Genomic DNA, 18,684 nt, shown 5'->3' on the forward strand with positions numbered 1-18,684 from the left:
TCGAGTCACCATATCTTTGCATATACTTGCTTAAGTCATTTTTGTTATTTTGCAACAGAAAAACATCAACAGATCACCTCCTAAGCAAGTGCATTCACAATGGAGAATTTAAACAGATTCAGACCTGTGGCAAAAGCAAATCATGCAAAACCACCCAGGTATGTTTTGGCCCAGTATCAGTATAAAACATGCACTTAACATTTCAAAGTCAATGTGTTTTGAAGCATGGTTAATATCAACATATCTCTTATCATATGAGAACAGAACTTCTCTCTTACTATATGCATGTTTTTTAACCTTTTATCCTCAGTTATCTAAAGTTCAAGGTTGACTAAACATCAAATTTTAATGTTCAACACAATGTCTGCTAACTTGTATGTCAAGACAAAACATAGCAGGAGTCCAGTCATTTGACAATGGATCTGTTATGTCATCATATAACCGATTTTATTCACTTAGGCCATGTTAATAGTGCAAAAATTTGGCCCAGTCTGACATATTCAGTTAACAGCTGAACACGGTGTCTATAAAGTGCGTAAATATTGCCAAATGACACACTAATGAACAACACAGGCATAAGAGGTCTGGAGGTTGCCTTTGTCTTATCAACGGTTGACTTGACTCCAGATTGGGGCACAAAGAACAGCGATGGCCGTTGGATAAGGTGTCTGGTTAAACCAGATAAGATGTGATTTTCTCTCTCTCTCACCGCTGAGGACATTCAACCTCTCACTCCCTTTTTTGTGCTAAGAATATTCTGTGGTTTCCTAGCAACTGGCGCTTCATTGCCATGTGGCTTAGTGGCCGTTTAAGTGTTTTTAGTTACTGACTAACCAACTTGCCAGTCTTTAAATAATGACAGGTGAAGAGATGCATGGTTAACTTGATCAAAACAATGGCTTAATGTAGTTTGTGCACCTGTTTTGTGAGTAAACGGTAAGTATTCGTATTTATTCTAGGCCTGTTTTCATTGTCTTAATACATGGGTGTGCTGCATGTTCACATTGAAATGAAATTAGGCCCTGTTTTTTGTAGGTGTGAGAGACTTTTGTGTATCTGTGTACCAGGTGTGACGTGATCTCCCTGTTTCCAATTTCAGCGTTGAATGATTTATTGTAAGGACCTTGTGCGAACACACGCACGCATTAACATGCATTCTGATGCATAATTATTACGTGGCTAAAAAAAGATGCTTTTCCTGGCACCAACAAACAGAGTAAACAGAGCTTAGTGCAGTGAGGGTGAGAAGGTGGATTTAAAAAACAAAAAACAAAATATGAATATAGCAGCTCTATATAACATCGTCAGAGATCATGATTTGATTAGTTCTAGTCTACCGGCTGCATTAGCTACACTGGCTTATCATCATGAAAAAGCAACCATTAGGTTGTGTTTCCTTGCTACACAGTGTGCTGTTTCCATGGTAACCTTCCAAAACCAAAACAATGCCCCAAAAATTTTAGGTAATCCAGTAGGGACTGCAATTTTAGAGCTTCGGGGGAAAACAACATTCAAGTAAGTTCATAAATGTGAGGAACTTGGCTGTCTCCTTCACTTGTTTGAGAACAGATATTGTGAGTTACAGCACCCTACTGCATCAATTACCATAGAAATTGAGTCTCAGAAATGTTGTCTATCATAATGCACATCCTAAAACATTTAGATGTTTTAAATTAAATATGTGGAGCTTATATTTTGTAATGGCACTTGAAAAATTATTATTATTTGACTGCAAAGTTATCTAAAGAGAATAATTCGGCATTTTGAAATATGACTACTTCTAAGGTGTGCAATTTTTTTTTCAGGAAAGGAAGGGCTAAAATAATTCCAGGCAGGTCTTGACCACATTAAAGTTCCATATCACTTAACCAAATGATTAAAGTTATTTCAATGGTATTTACCTATGGTGGCCAAGTAGAGCACAACACAACAAAATCACCACAACACAATGCATACGACTAATTTCATTATGTTGCACAAATTTTCATGGTGTTGTAGCTCGTTTCTGTTTTGTTGTGCTAATTTTGTTGTATTGCGTCTTGTTTATTTTTTGTGGTAATTTGGTTGTGTTTCATCTTATTTCCATTGTGTTTTGCTAATCTTGTTGTGTTGTGACTTGTTTACATTGTGTTTCGGCTTGTTTCTGTCATGTCGTGCTAATCTCGTTGTGTTGCAATTTGTTTCCATTGCATTGCGGCTTATTTTCGTTGTGCTGTGTTGTTTTTTTCTGTTGTGTTGCAGCTTGTTTCCATTGTGTTGTGGAGATTTCATTGTGTTGTGCACTACTGGGTCACCGTACATTGCAGCCTACAACACCAAAAGAACCAAAATAAATACACAGATCATAATAAATATAACAATTGATAGGATAGAAATGACAAACTATTTCCACATTTTCCCCAGGAAATTATATTCTATGATTGATGGAAAACAAGCTTTATTTTTCCCACTCTCTCTCCTATACAAAGATGCGCTAACAAAAACACACAGTACAAACGGACACCGTACACTCACACAGAAACTTTTTTATCAGTGCTGCCCCACGGCTATATCAAAATAGTTTCACTGCTGAAAAGCTTCATGACATTTCTTTGCAGCGAAGTGGTAATATTGCTGTTCTTAAAGCAGTTAAACTTACAGTTTAAGTGAAGAAGACACTGCTGCCGCACACTCTTGAGATACGCACAGACTCAGGTAATTCACACATGCTTAATCTCTCTCTCTCTCTCTCTCTCTCTCTCTCTCTCTCTCTCTCTCTGTACCAAGCTTCCCTTACTAGTTCCAAAATGACCTTGTGGAGTTTGCAACGGAGGCTTGAGATTGAAGTGTGTAGGAAATTAGTCCTAAACAAAATACAGTCTTAAGGACAAAAATCAGAAAAATGTCTCGAAAGACAAGATACTGAATTAAAGAAATTCTACCACACACCTCTGAACACTCATAATGTGTTGACTGTAATTTTGAGACACTACTATAATTGTTTAGTGTTAACATTTATTTCAGCGCAGTGCCTTACCCAAGGGGTTCACAAACTATTTTATCAGCAGAACCCATTAGTGCTCACCAGAAGTTCACACTTTAATTTCAAAAGGACAATTTAGACTACTTTGCAGGCTCAAATATAAAACATTTCTACTAAAAAAATTAAAAATGTGAATGCTTGAATAAAATGCAATCTTCACTTTTTTTTCAAACTGAGGGACAAGTTGAAATGACTTTCCCGGATAACTGACACAATGTCTCAAAACCTGTAGCTTCAGTGCCCTTACGAAAAAGAAGTTTATTCAAGTGTGCTATTACTATACTTATTTTAAACTAAAAATAGGAAAGTATACTTTTAGTTTACTTTTTATGTACTTCTCAGAAATGGGCTTTATCTACTTCTAAGATATATACTTATAATGACAATTAAGTATACTTGACTTATACTTACAAAAACTCAAAATATACTTGAACTTTACTTAAGTATACTTAATAAAATAAACTTGAAGTATACTACTTTTTGGTAAGGGTGATGTTAAACCTAGAAAATAATAACAGCACCAGAAGTCTACAAGTGGTTTTGACAGTTGTTTCTAAACAGCACTCGTGCGTATTTTGATGACACACTTGCATTAAAATATCCTGTTGGACGTCCTGTGATTAGACACCAGTGTCACATTATTTGTTGCTCTGACGTCACAACTGTTTTTCTGCTTTTCTCTCGCTTCCCTTTCTCACAGAGAACATATCATTTTAAAGCAGGCTCAATAAGAACAAAGAGAGTTTTGCTTTTAGTTTTGCTTTTATAACACTGCCTGGTTTGTGTGGTAATGTTTTTAGGAGACAGAAGATAAAAATGTTATCACATGCTCTATTCTTCCCGTTTTTCCCACTTTGTTCTAGTGTCGCTAAACTGGAGAGGAAATTGATTTTTTTCTGGCACAAGCTCAACCCATTGTGATTATGATTGTGATCTTCTGGTAGTGTGTTACATAACAAGAAGAAACATGACTAGTTCCTTGTTGTTTGCATTTCCATAGGAAAAAGTTACATGGAGATGAATTTTCCCACATCTTCTGAAGTGATCTGATTGTGTTCTGTGACAAACAAACCAAAGGAAGCAAGTCATTCAGGTTTTGAACAACACGAGGGTGAGTAAATAATGACAGAATGGTTTGTATATAGTTATTGTATGCCATGTATGTTGGCTTTGTTCTACAATAAATAAGCCAAAATCTCAGACTGTGCTCAGATTTACCAAGATACCAAAATCTGCAGGCAAAAGTAAATATGAGCTCAAATATTTATCAACAAATTCTTCTAAGAACAATTTATCTGTAAAATGCCAGTTACATGACTTATACTTCTATTTAAGTCCTGTACTTTTAACACTTTTAAAGAAACAACTGAGAATTATCGGTACCATTAAGTCTTGATAGAGTTTCCTGTGGGTTTGTGTACACAAGTGTATGTGCGTGTGTGTGTGTGTGTGTGTGTGTGGCCCACAACTAACATTGTCAGCAGACAGAGCTAAAGGTCACCACAAAAACAATCAATGAAACATTGTTCGCTCATCAATACAGCATTAACATTGTACATAGTCTATACACTAATTCCACACAACGTCACATGAACACCACAGCATTGTGTCAAATGTCACGTTACTGTAAACAATAGAGCTGCTTCCTGAAAACCTATAGATTGTAGGTGCTGCTGAAACATGAGCATTTCTATTAAGAAAAAACAATAACAAATTGCACTGTTAAAATTATAAGAGCAACCTTTAAAACAACCAATAATATGTTTTTTTTTAAGTCACATGACATTTGATTTTCTCTCCATTACTTTTTTCCTGGGGTCATTCTTAAAGGGATACTCCACTCCAAAATGAAATTTTGTCATTAATCACTTACCTGTAACGTTATGAAGCGAAGAGAATACTTTTTGTAAGCGAAGAAAACAAAAATAATGACTTTATTCAACAATATCCATATCACCATATGCTGTGTATGCTCTTCTGTATCAGCCGCGCCACAAGGATGCGCTGTTTCTACGTGTATTTAGCTTTGATTTGAAAGAAAACAGCGCATCCTTGTGGTGTGGATGATACAGAAGAGCGTACACAGCATACGGTGATATGGAGAGACACAGAGGGGACTGTTGACAAAGGAATTGTTGAATAAAATTGTTATTTTTGTTTTCTTTATAAAAAAATATTCTCGTCGCTTCCTAACGTTATGGTTGAATCACTGATGGCAGATGGAGTATTCTGATGATGTCTTTCATACTTTCCTGAACCTTGACAGTCTATGGGACAGTCACAAGCCTCCCGGTTTTTATCCAAAATATCTTAAATTGTGTTCCGAAGACGAACAAATCTTTTACGGGTTTGGAACGACATGGGGGTAAGTGATTAATGACAACATTTTAATTTTGAGGTGGAGTATCCCTTTAAGACACATTTTCATGCTCCTCAGTTGTGATCTTAAACATTTTAAATAAATTTTTCCACCTACATCTGGATTTTTGTGGCATCGTTTATAAGTTAAATAGATGTTTTTGTTCACATAAATGCTTAAGAAAAAATATGAATGCTACCTTTAAGCAATTCTGTACCTTTTTCCAGACTGGGGCATCAATTATATTTATGAAGTTATTTATTTGAAAATGTTTATAGTAATATAATTGTGTTTATGCATTAATCATAATTTTTGTTTTGAGTGTTAAAAGGTATTATATAATACTGTACAATTCTGTTTTTGTTTTGTTCCAACAGGTACAGTAACTATGTAAATACACTGTCATTAATATGGAGTTGGTTTCGGAGTGTTTCTAAGAAATTTTTTTCCATTCATCAGTAGAGCATTTGTGAGGTCATCAGGCACTGATGCTTGCTTGCAATCTCCGTTCCAGTTCATCTCAAAGGGGTTCAGTGGGGTTGAGGTGAGGGCTCTGACAGGTTCTTCCACACCAAACTCAACCAACCATGGGCCTTCCCCAAACTTTCCAAAAAGTTACAAGCAAAGCATTGTCCAAAATGTCTTGGTATGCTGAAGGGTTAAGATTTCACTTCACTGGAAGTGTCCAGTGGTGTTGTGCTTTACTCCACTCCATTTGAATTGTTGGAAAAACATTCCTCCACTGTTTTTCCAAAACTTTTTTTTTGCTTTTGTTATTGAAGTCCAACCAAAAAATAAAAAAATGCCATTTGTTTAAAATATTCCATTGTTAGACCAATGCGTACCATAGAGGGTTAACTGCTCAACTAGAGTACCTGCGTCACACAAGCCCTAAATCATTTACCAAAGCCATGATCATCCTTTTTATAAAAGTGGATGGAAGTCATTTTTGACATCCATTGATAAATGATAATTTACCCAGAATCCCAGAAAATGACATGAAGACCATTTTCTCACCCGAAGACATTATGAATGACGAAAACGGCATATACGCCCACTCCAGAGTCACTGGTACTAAAACACTTTTCTTGTAAATCATTAAATGTCACCTTCCATTAATGTAAAAGAAAATGGTTCCTTCTAGACCCAGGGGATCCATAATGACATGCTTGCATATTTGCTTTTCTCCATTTTGAACATTTTTCCTTGCAGTAGCTTTGCGCACTTTCTCAAATGCTTTGTGTATGTGTGTTGTCCTCATGAAACTTGCCCTCCACATCCTCTTAGATTAAGATCTTAATTAGTGGCATGTATGCCTAAATCTGAGCGTGTGCCTCTATGGAAGGCACTGTCCTTGAGGACATGTACTGAGAGCTTGTGTGTGTGCAATGGTTTCGATAGATGTTAATGCACACAGTTGTTCCAAATGTGTATGAAGGTCAAAAAAGATGAATTGCTTAATATAAAGATATTAAAAGCTAGATTTTTACATTATCTGAAGAAACTGTGAGTTGTGCTTTCCAATGAATAACTCACTCCGGTAATGCAACAGTATTGCTTAAAACTTAAAACAAACCCCTAACCCTGAGTATGAGCTACAGTGTAAGAAATCATCTTAAAAATTGCTTACTTGCATTTATCTTGTTATATTAAGCTGAAGTAGGAGAAAGTATTTGAACTCATCTACCCTGACTAAGGTCCATAATAACAGCGATGCAAGCCACTTAAAACAGCAGAGTTAAAGCTGTAGATTAAGGATGTGCATGAGCATTAGAGACAGAGATAAGTTCAGAGAGTGACAAGAAAGCACAGAGATTAACATTAGAAGGTTCTTCATTCACAGATCCAGTCAACCGTGCCACTCTGACCCACTTCTTGGTGCTGCAACAGCAGCAGTGCATCTTGACAGGAATAAACAATAGTGGCATGTTGAATGGAAAAAAGAGAATCTTTGTGACACATTTAATACAAAACTATTTTTTCTTCTCTCCTATATAAGTGAAAATCTCTGATCTGTTACCTGCATCCTAAAGGTGCATTCATATTGACAGATGTTTGCAGAGACAAAGCATCAGAATTTAATTTATTTTCAATGAGAGTTGATTTACAGTGATATAATTTTCATTGTGTGACACAGTATGGGCCTTTCCTGCAATTTGAAAAAGATTAGGAAAGTTTATGCAAATGATATGTGACAACTTTATGTTATTGTGAGCATTTTTCTTTTCTTTTTTGTGATTTATAACACTTTTCATAAATTTTTTTGGGGTCATTAAGATTTTTTTTTCAAGAAAATATTTTTATTGCACAAGGATGGATCAAAAGTGACAGTAAACACATTTATAATGTTACAAAAGATTTCTAATAAAAAACGGTTCATTTGAACTTTTAATTCATCAAAGAATTCAAAAAAAATTTATGACATGTTCCACAAAAAAATTAAACACCAAAACGGTTTTCAGCATTAATAATAATAAATGTATCTTGAAGTCAAACCAGCGTATTAGAATGATTTCAAAAGTATCATGTGACACTGAAGAGTGAAGTAATAATGCTGAAAGTTTAGCTTTGCATCACAAAAAAAATTACATTTTAAAATATATTATAATGGAAAACAGTTTGACAATATTACTGTTTTCACTGTATTTTTGATTAAATAAATTCAGCCCTGGTGAGCATTACAAAATCTCTGCCTGCATACAGTGATAAAAAAAAAGAAGAAAAGAAAAAGTAATGTGTAGAAAAAGAGAAGTTTGATGCATAATGCACCACTGTTGTTTATATCCAAACACCTTCCCCTCCAGGACAGTCATTTGTAGTTGTCCAAACACAATAATTGTATTTATTTTTTATTTTGCCCCCCCCCACCCCAAAATGACATTTTTATGAGATTTTCAAAAGTTAATGCCAGTTCTATCACATTAGTGTATCCTGAGTAGTTTCAGTACAGCAACCTCTCTGTTAGTGTGAACGAGGTCAGACAGACTAGTACATACTGAGCACAGGAGATGATGCCCTCACCTAGATTTGATGGGTCCTGATGACATAATGACTTCCTCCACCATAGCAGCAGTCTGGATGTTCTGTCCCTGCAGAACAACTGTGCCAGAGCATCAGGAAACCAATTATGCTAAACAGAGGGCTGTTAGTTTACTATAACAAAAAACAAGAATTGCAATACAGTATTGAGAACAATCTTTTGTTTTATTGGAATTTGTTGATTAATAGAAAGACAAAACAAAATGTTTGCCATTCAACTAGTCTTATTCTTACAATGCACACACGTGGACTGACTGACGCATACATTATTGAACAAAAAATGACAAAATTACAAGCTCTAATCTGATTAGCTAGCATTACGCAGTTTCCTGGAGTCAGTGAGTGCAGGTTTTTATCTTCTGGGAAACAAATTTGTGTTTACAAGCTCCCAGTCTGCTGTGCAGTTTCCAAAAAGACCTAGTTGATGGATTTGGATGTAAAGTTTCACTATAAGTCTGTTTCAGGCACTCAATAGTATGGAAGTGTGTTTTTGCTTTAAAGTAGAAAAAATGTAAAAGTGAATAATTATGACTTTATATCTCACAATTTGACTTTACATTTTACAATTTCAACTATATATCTCCTCATTGTGACTTCATACCTCAAAGTGAATTTATGTCACAATATATTAGCGTATATATCGTATAAACGAACTATTAGCTTTTTTTGTTTTGAACCCCACTTCCATACAAGCAAGCACGGGTTTAGGAAAAAAAGTGTGACATTATAAAACTAAATAGCTTCTGAATTTTAATCATGTGATGTTATGTCCTACCTTTTTGGCTGAATGTTGGAAAATCATTCAGCAGCAACTTTATATAGCTGGCTTCTTTAAAGTAAAAAACGAAACAAAAGAACTATATCAAATTTATTATATATATATATATATATATTAATGTTATTATTAAACAGTTATTTACCAAACATAAAAATCTCTTGTTCTCACCAAGGCTGCATTTACTTAATCATAAAATAGTAATATTATGAAATATTATTACACAACAATATTATTTAAAGGGGTCATATGATGCGATTTCAAATTTTCCTTTCTCTTTGGAGTGTTACAAGCTCTTGGTGAATAAAGAAGATCTGTAAATTTGCAAAGACTAAAGTCTCAAATCCAAAGAGATATTCTTTATAAAAGTTGAGACTCGTCCACGCCCCCCTGAAACGGCTTGTTCTAACACGCCCCCACATATCTACATCAGTATGTGGGAAGATTTGCATAATGCCACCCAGATGTTCACGCAAAGAAAGAAGGCGTACCTTTTATTCTCGTTGTAGTATTGTTGTTGCTGCCACTGCCATATCATATAGACGCTGTGTGTTTCACTGTAAAAGTGAAACTACTTTGTTTGGCCTTCCAAAAGAGGACGATATACGCTTCATCATGCCTAGAGCTGATCTGTGCTGGTCGCTGAGGAAATACATCAACTTTGCACTGTGGATTGCAGAATGGGCTTTCGTCGTGGATGAAGCGACGTCTAACCCAGGGTCGTCACATGTGGCTGCTGCAAGCCCAAGGTACGCTCCTTCGTAGAATCCGAATCCTAGCTGGCCAATCACAGCACACCTCGCTTTTCAGAGAGATAAGCCTTGTGAAAATCGACGTGGTTTAGAAGGCAGGTCATTGAGGAGAAACAATAATGTACAGTATGTGGGAAATTATGTGTTTTTTTAACCTTAAAACACATTTTATTACACCAAATACACAAAATAATGTTCTTTTTAGTATCATCATATGACCCCTTTAATAGCTGGATTCTTTGATAAATATAAAGTTCAAAAGAACAGCATTCATTTGAAATTGAAATTCCATGTGACCTTTGATCAACTTAATGCATCCTTGCTGAATAAAAGTATTAATTTCGGTCAAAAAAAGTACTGATCTCAAACTTTTGAATGGCATTATACACCTAAACCTCACATAAAAATGCGATCAAACAATCTAAATGTGCAGATTTTGGCCAGAGTGAGCTGTATCTTGAGCAGATTTTATGACGGAAGTCTAGTTCATCAAATCTAATCCATTTCTTCCAATAAGAGGGATTTTCCAAGTGCTGTTTCTGTTTTCTCTAACTCTCTTGAGTGTTCATGGGATGTTGTTCTACTCTTTAACTGTATATTGCCCTACCCTGCTCTCTCACTCTTTCTATGATTTCATTCTCACTCTTCCTCTCTGGAGTGATTGAACAGATGAAGTGTCCAGAGTACTTGGATCCCACTAGCTTTTAGTACCACGGCTATTCTGGGCTGTTGATGACATCATAGGGAGGCCCCGGCAACAAGCTTCATGATGCCATGACTCATAACCTGACACACAGATACACTCACACTTTAAAACAATTAACATGACTTCATTGCCCGAACCACTGCCCTGGCAACTCAATGAAATACAGACAAAAATGATTCTTTAATGAGCACCTATTATGCAATATTCACTTTTACATGTTGTTTCAACATAAATATGTGTGTGTGTACATAACCACCCTATAATGATAAAAAACCACCCGCTCTTTTTTTATCCCCATATATCATAAGCAGTGTCTCAGAACAAGCCGTTCACAGAATCCATAAAATGTGATGTCACATTTTACAAGCCCCGCCCATGGCTGTTGACTGACACCACCGTATTAGCAGAGACCCCGCCCTGATTGAGCCGTACACAATCCAACATGTTTATCTTTACACTAGAGCATTTAAAAGCCACATTCAAATGAAAAATGTCTTATTAGCGCTACAGAAATTCAAGAACAGTGAGTGATTTTCTGTTTTTATTTTATTGTTTGGGTCATATTATCAGCATAGACTGCAGAATAGGTACTATGTATTACACTGCTGTCACTTAATACACCGATCTAATATAAAAATGTGATTTCTTTCCCAGCTGTTTGCCTTCACAGACATAATCGACTGTGTTTTTGTAACTCGAGTGTTTTTAACAAGCTTGTGTGTATTTAACAGTTCAAGGGCAATAAGACATGAAATAGAACTTAGTTTAGTACTCACACACCGTGTAACGGTAATGATGTGGCTTTTAAACACGATTTCAACGCTATAGACAAGATAATCAAAACCAAACAGATGGGTTTTTTTAGCAGTTAAGAGCTGTAAAGGCACAGCCCTATTCTGGAAAAGGGGCGGGGAGCAGCAGCTCATTTGCATTTAAAGAGACATGCACTAAAACAGTATGTTTCTGCTTCCACTCAAAACAGGCATTTTCAAAATGATTTAATAAATGATTTTAAGCTAAAACTTCACAGACACATTCTAGGGACACCTTGGACTTATATTACATCTAGTAAAAAGAGACATAATAGGTGCCCTTTAAAAGAATACTGCAGCTTCTGTATCTATGTGTGTGTGTTTATACTGCCTTGCAACTAACTGAAATAAATTAAGCCACTATTATTGACTGGAAATAATGTTTTTTGAGGCTGAAACTTCACTTTCACATTCTTCAAGATTTCTGTTTGTATATAAATGACAGAAGCACATTATACTGTACATCAACAAGATTATGGTGTTTGCTAGTTGCTGCATTGCTCATTTGCATATTGCATATTGTCAGTCTGCCAAAAAATAGCTAACGTTTATTGAAAATCAGTGCCTTCTGGTTGCTTTATCAATCCTAATTGCTGTGAATGTCCCTTCACACATATACAGTACAATATTCCTTTTGTATAGAAAGAAAAGCAGTAAAAAGCACACATTCCCTAAATATTACGAATTTTCAGTCACCATTTAATACTGTAGCTCATTAATGTTCATGTTATCTGTGTGAATCTTACTTTATATAACCCATAAGAGCTACATAATGGTGATTACCCCTGTGTGTCATTGATTTTGATCTGTGTTTGGACAGGAAGTTGTCTTCCTCTATGATGTCATCACACTTTAGCATCCTACGCACTTCAGTGGTTCCAGCACTCAACATCTATTGTTACCATGGTGACAGCGCTGACACATGCGCTTGTTCTGTCTCGCGCAAGATACTTTGTGTATCATTTAATACTTGATTCGAGCTTACGCCCTCATGCACAGGACTGTGGTTATTGCTCAGTGAAAAAAGAGGGACAGAAATACCTTGCATAACTTTAATGTGGGGTAGTTTTGAGGTTATTGAATGAGAGGGAACAGAGGAAAGGTGGGTGTTATAACTGTGCAGGGAAAGTAAAGAGCTCTTTCACTCTGAGAGCAGCTGGTGGCGTCTCTCCTCTCATCCACCCACCTAGACAAACACACACACACACACACACACACACACACACACACACACACACACACACACACACACACACACACACACACACACACACACACACACACACACACACACACACACACACACACACACACACACACACAGATATGAAGCACATAGACAAAACCTTCCACTATGTCTTTTTATTAAAGGATTTACCCAAGAAAAAACATTATTTACTTACCCTCATGTTCTTCCAAACCTGACTGACTTTCTTCAGTGGAACAAAAAAGAAATGATTTTTGAGGAATATCCTGGCCACTCTTGTCTATGAAACTGAATGAGGAAGCTCCTTAACGACCAAAATAGAACCACATAAGAATCATGAGAGACTCATACACATATTCCAAATCTGTTGCAGGCTTATGATAGCTTTCTGTGGGGGATTTTTTTTTTTTTTTTAAATTTAAGTAATCATTCACTGATAAACATACCATCCAGTGAGCTGTTAACCACTGCAACAGGACCAGGTCAGTGTCCATCAATATGATTTATGAATCAATCATTTAGGCCACTTTTGTGAACTGCATCATTTGATTCATTGAAAAGATTTGACTCTAAAGCAGTGTTGTTTTTGTTAACTAAAAATAGAAATTGTTTTCGTTACTTGAAAAAAAGCTGATATAAGTACTAAAATGACTAAAACCGAAGTAAAAATAAATTAAGGCTAAATGGAAAAAATAGAATAGAAAAAGAAAAAAAATAAAGAGAACAAAAGAACTTACATTTATGCATTTATCATCAAATGAAAACTATAAAAATCCATAAAATTTAAAGCTAATTAATATATATATATATATATATATATATATATATATATATATATAATATATATATATATATATATATATATATATATATATATAAAAAATAATAATAACACAAGAATGTACATTTTGTGTTCCAAAGAAGAAAGAAAGCTCTACAGGTTTAAATTATCATGAGGTGGGAGTAAATGACAAAATTTGTGGTTGAACTGATTCTAGTTTTACTTACATTTCTTTATTCAGTCTCTCACTCTTCATGTTTTGAACTAATCGGTCTCATCAGAATCTTGTTAATCTTCTGTATCTGCCCTTTTTCTCCCCCTCAGTCTGTTGTTTTGCTGTTTCTGATTTAAAGCTGTTTGCCTTTGAAAAATGTTTGAAGGCTTTTTGTCATTTTATTGATAGCGAAGCTGGAGACATAACAGGAAATGATGGGGAAGTGAAATTGGGACACAAGAGATTGAAACCTGCATACCTCAAATGAGCACCATGACTCAATATGTCTACAATCACAAAACCACTAAGTCATGGTCCAAACTTAATGCTTGTTTTAAACATCGTGACTGAGTCATTCTCTTTTATTGTTCACAAAAAAGGTACCCAAAATGTACAGTTTACCATGTGTTTTTGGACTTGCTTCCATTGTATTAGCATAGTTTTTTGGAAGTACCTTGGAGTAGGCTACATGGTAAATAATTGTAGTTATATTTTAAAATATAATTGCATGTATTTTTGATTAGATAAATGTGGCCTTGGTGGTACTTCTTTCAAAAACATTAAAATAATCTTGCCAACTCGAAATTTAGGAATGGTGGTGTTTATCAAATTAATAATATATATCATTTGACATCATTACTGTGCCATGGTAGCAGCACATTACTTGTTTTCCCTCAGCTATGTTCTCTCATCAACCCCTCAGATTCAGAAAGAAAACACTCGTACACTCACACACTCCACCCCCGTTTGCTTCAGTGTCAGGACGGAGGCCCGTGATCCAGTCAAGCCAAGCTACTGGCGTCAGTCCAACACACACACACACACACACTGCCTGAGCCCTCACTGCATTAGCTGAGAGAGCAAGAGGAAGAGAGAGAGAAAAAATGAAAGGGAGGAATAAAAAACGAGTAGTTAAACACCAACACCAACTCCCTCCGCAGATCTGCATCATATGAAGTCAGGCTGGTGTCTCAATGCTGCATTATTAGCGATCCATTAGAAGTCGCTGCCTCTGGGGTCAGCGCTAATGCTAAATTTAGCCGTGTGTTTATTTCAGGAGAGGCATGTGGTCCGCACACATAAAGAGTCTTACTGTCAGGAGACTGGTCTCCACTGTAGCAGTAAAGAAAACATATCGTTTGGCTGTCTGACTGAGAGCCTTCCACTGATTGTGTAGATATACTGTCATACAGAGGGCCTCAGGGGAAAACTCAAATCTAGCTGCAGGGCTTTTGGGCCCTCAATCATGTCCACACTGTTTGTTTGGAGAGGATATTTAAAAAAGAAACAAAAATAAGAATAAAAGAGTAAAACTCTATAATAAGGATTCATTTGTGAGCTACATCAGTCAACGTGAACTAATCTTAAAGGGTTAGTTCACCCAAAAATGGAAATTCTGTCATTAATTACTCACCCTCATGTCGTTTCAGCCCTGTTAGACCTTTGTTCATCTTCAGAACACAATTTAAGCTATTTTTGATGAAATCCAAGAGCTCCTTGACTCTCCAATAGACAGCAACATAACTGAAATGCATAAAAAAAACATAAAAAACAAAACAAAAAAAGCACACCATGATACAACATCAGCTCAACAACTAATAATACTTCTTCACAAAAAAAAAAACAAAAAATAACATAATTTATTCAACAATTCTTCTCCCCGAGTTAATGTTATTTTGGAGAGTACCATGAGTCACGACACATGTGCGCTCTTTTCCCAGAACATAAACTATGTAATCAGTGATAATATTCAACGTAATCAATAATATTATTATGCTATGATTGCTGCACAAGGGACATTTCTTATTATTATAAATGTTAAAAACAGTTGTACTGTCGAATATTTTTTGGAAACTGATACATTTTTGATTTCATTTATTACAGTTAAAAGTACGAAATTCTTTAAAAAAAAAACTAACTCACCCTAAACTTTATGTTTAGAATAAAACTGAAACTATCAACAAAAAACACTTGACTAAAATAGTTAATTTAATGACTAAAATGTATATTTTACCCAATATTTGTGCACATTTACTTTAATTTAATATAAATACACTGCTTTCAAATTTGGGATTTTTTATTTATTTTAATTATTTATTATTTACGTTTTTGAAAGAGGTGTTTTATGTTCACCAAGACTGCATTTACTTAATCAAAAATATTATTATAAGTTAAAATAATTGTTTTATATTTTCATACCTTTTAAAATGTAATTAATTTTTTGACGGACAAGCTATATTTTAAGTCTTCAGTGTCACACAATACTTCAGAATTCATTCTGGCTGCAGTTATTTGATCAAAAATACAGTAAAAACTATAATATTATCATATGAAATATTAATACAGTAATAATGTTAAATAATGTTATTAAGCTGATTTACTGCTCATGGGACAGTTGTTCTGCCAAATATTTTTGTGAAAAAAGTGATACATTTTAAGTTAGTATATATCTTCAGTAATTGCTGTAGTGATTAGTCACTAGAAGGCATTCTTACTTCTGGTTGCCTCAGTGATGTTTATGAACATCACTACCACTAAGATGTTGCTGTCATTTCATGTTAACATCAAAATGTCACTAAAAAAGAATTCTGGAGGTAAAAAGATAAAAAGGATGAGAATTCTCTTGCTGCCAGTTTATTGCTACAAAGCAACATATTTGCTTCTGTTTTTCTATATTTTCATCTCTGGATAGGCTTTTTGAGAAGCCTAAAACCAGAGCGATGACGCAGGACAAACCCACCTCTGCTGGTAATTTGCAAAACTCAAGTGCATTGAATGCACTGACCCCAGATCCTCTCCTGGGTCCCTGTACAAAGCAAAAGCTGTGTGTGATTTATATGGAGGGAGAGACAGTAAACGGGCAGGAAAGCAGGCAGACAGATAGTGACAGCACCAGGGGTGACTCATCCCTTCAGAAGGATAATAACAGCTGAAGGAGGGGACACAAGACCAGCGGCCAATACTCTCAGTTCTTTGGAACAGGATGTTCTAAGGCTTTCCATTATTACAAAGTCCTGTATTCGACTCATTTAACCTCATTACAACGTCACACATGCATGCTGGTGAATATGAGCCTGTGACAGAGCTAATCACATTGGTGATGGTGACTCTGGATTAACAGATAGGACCATGAGAAGGGTCTAAGAAGTGAGCCACGAGTCACAGAGAGCACTAAAAGAGCACAGCTGTTATCCTGTTGCAGACGACATTAAAGAGACAACATTGCATGTGTATTTGCAATGCTTTCACTTTCAAAACATGAGACGGCATATATTTCAAAAATCAAATTCTTATGAAATACTGCATGGTGGGGCTTGATTTGATGAGATTTGGTGCACTAGGCCAGATAAAGAAATTTTGATTTGTTGAGCAAAGAAAAACAATTCTACTGATTTAAATTTCAAATCCAACCTAGTGTATATCCTTAATAAACCAATCAGCATTGAACTTGACAGGAAGTGATCATGCATTGCCATTGTATGAAGAAGAGCAGATTTTGACTTTGGTTTAACATTGTGAGTTTGTAGAGATATAAAGGGATAGGTGAATTATGACAGTTCATTTATCTCAAACTGAAAATTCTATGACTTAATTAGACTGAGCAAATTTTTATACACACTACTTTTCAAAAGTCTGGGGTCAACACGATTTTTTTTTCCAGCAAGGATGCATTAAATTAATTAAACAGTATCAGTAACGACATTAATAATGTCTTTTAAACATGATAGGTAAAAATTGATAGCCTGAATGCACTGTAAGTCGCTTTGTACAAAAGCGTCTGCTAAATGCATAAATTTAAATTTAATTTAAATTTAATTTAAATTTAATTTAAATTTAATTTAATTTAAATTTAATAATGTTACAAAAGATTTTTTATAACTAGTAAATGCTTTTATTTTGACCTTTCTATTTATCAAAAAAACCCTGAAAATAAAATCATGGTTTCAAATATAAAGCAACACAAATGTTTTCAATGTTGATAATTTTGGCTGCTGAAAATCTTTTTCTTCAAATCACAAAAATAAATTACATTTTAAAATATATTATACAAAATTTATTTTAAATGTAATCATTTTTCATAATATTTCTGTTTTCACTGTATATTGGATCAAATAAATGCAGCTTTGGTGTGCATAAAACATATTAAATACATAATTTCTGCCAATGTGAATGATGATTTATGTACACAAATCAAGCAACTCAATTTTTAAAGATAATTTTTTTGGGAAATCCACTTTGCTCAAAATGGGATACTATATTTGACCAATTATGATTTTATTTATTTATTTATTTATTTTTTTTTTCAAAAAATGAAAAACATGCACTGAGCAAGAGGGGCTATTAAAAGTTGCAGTTTTGTAACTGAATGCTGACAGTTTCCCCAAACACTCCTTCTATCTAGCATTGTTCAGCAGAGAGACTGTTTCACCCAAAACTCAAGCCTCCAGGTTTTGAGATCAGCTAACACATGCAGAGCGCAGTCAGAGTCTGGATGGGTGTGATTTCTCAGGACACCTATTTGAGTCACGTCTGTTAAGTAAGAAAGATATTTATGCTGAAAGAAAATGCTTACAGCAGCTACTGTAATAGAAATTGAAGTATTAAAGTATTACCACTGTATACAGCATTTTCAGTGTTAGTCTGGAGATGCTATGATTGTTAAACGACTGAGGATTATATCGGTATATATACACACTATATACACTCATTTTGTGCCTCAGGCGTTTTTTACAGCTGACACCAAAATTGCCAGCTGATGCTCGCCTCACCCCTCTGTATTTAATAATGTGTTCATGAGCACAATCAGCCCCTCCCACGTCTGAATCATATTCACCCGGTCAGACACACTAGCTGTGGCTCAATGTGTGTTATATTACATTTGGTTAGTCGATGACAGCCCAAGACAGTAGATTTTATGAAATTGAGCTTTATTTTCAATTTGGTGTGCTTTACTTGCATGACATTTGTAATGGCCAAAGCAGTACAAAAATAAGTAATATGCAGCATAAAATAAAAT

General features: G+C 35.1%; 1 protein-coding gene across 2 annotated transcripts in view; it reads left to right on the forward strand.

The window, feature by feature from the left end:
• Positions 1–6,202, forward strand: part of LOC109082557 (yippee-like 1) — a 29,905-nt gene extending 23,703 nt beyond the window's left edge. The window contains exons 5-6 of one of the 2 annotated variants that reach the window (XR_006154760.1): positions 4,023–4,133; positions 5,759–6,202. Coding sequence is in view for 1 of the 2 variants with exons in the window: in XM_042723098.1 (XP_042579032.1) it covers positions 4,023–4,043 (21 nt within the window). In the remaining variant the exon portion in view is untranslated. Of the gene's footprint in view, positions 1–4,022; positions 4,931–5,758 lie in introns of those variants that run through there. The other variant, XM_042723098.1, reaches the window with a different exon arrangement.
• Positions 6,203–18,684: the final 12,482 nt, after the last annotated feature.

Source organism: Cyprinus carpio, chromosome B5 (assembly GCF_018340385.1).
Source record: "Cyprinus carpio isolate SPL01 chromosome B5, ASM1834038v1, whole genome shotgun sequence".
NCBI classification, from domain to species: Eukaryota; Metazoa; Chordata; class Actinopteri; order Cypriniformes; family Cyprinidae; genus Cyprinus; species Cyprinus carpio.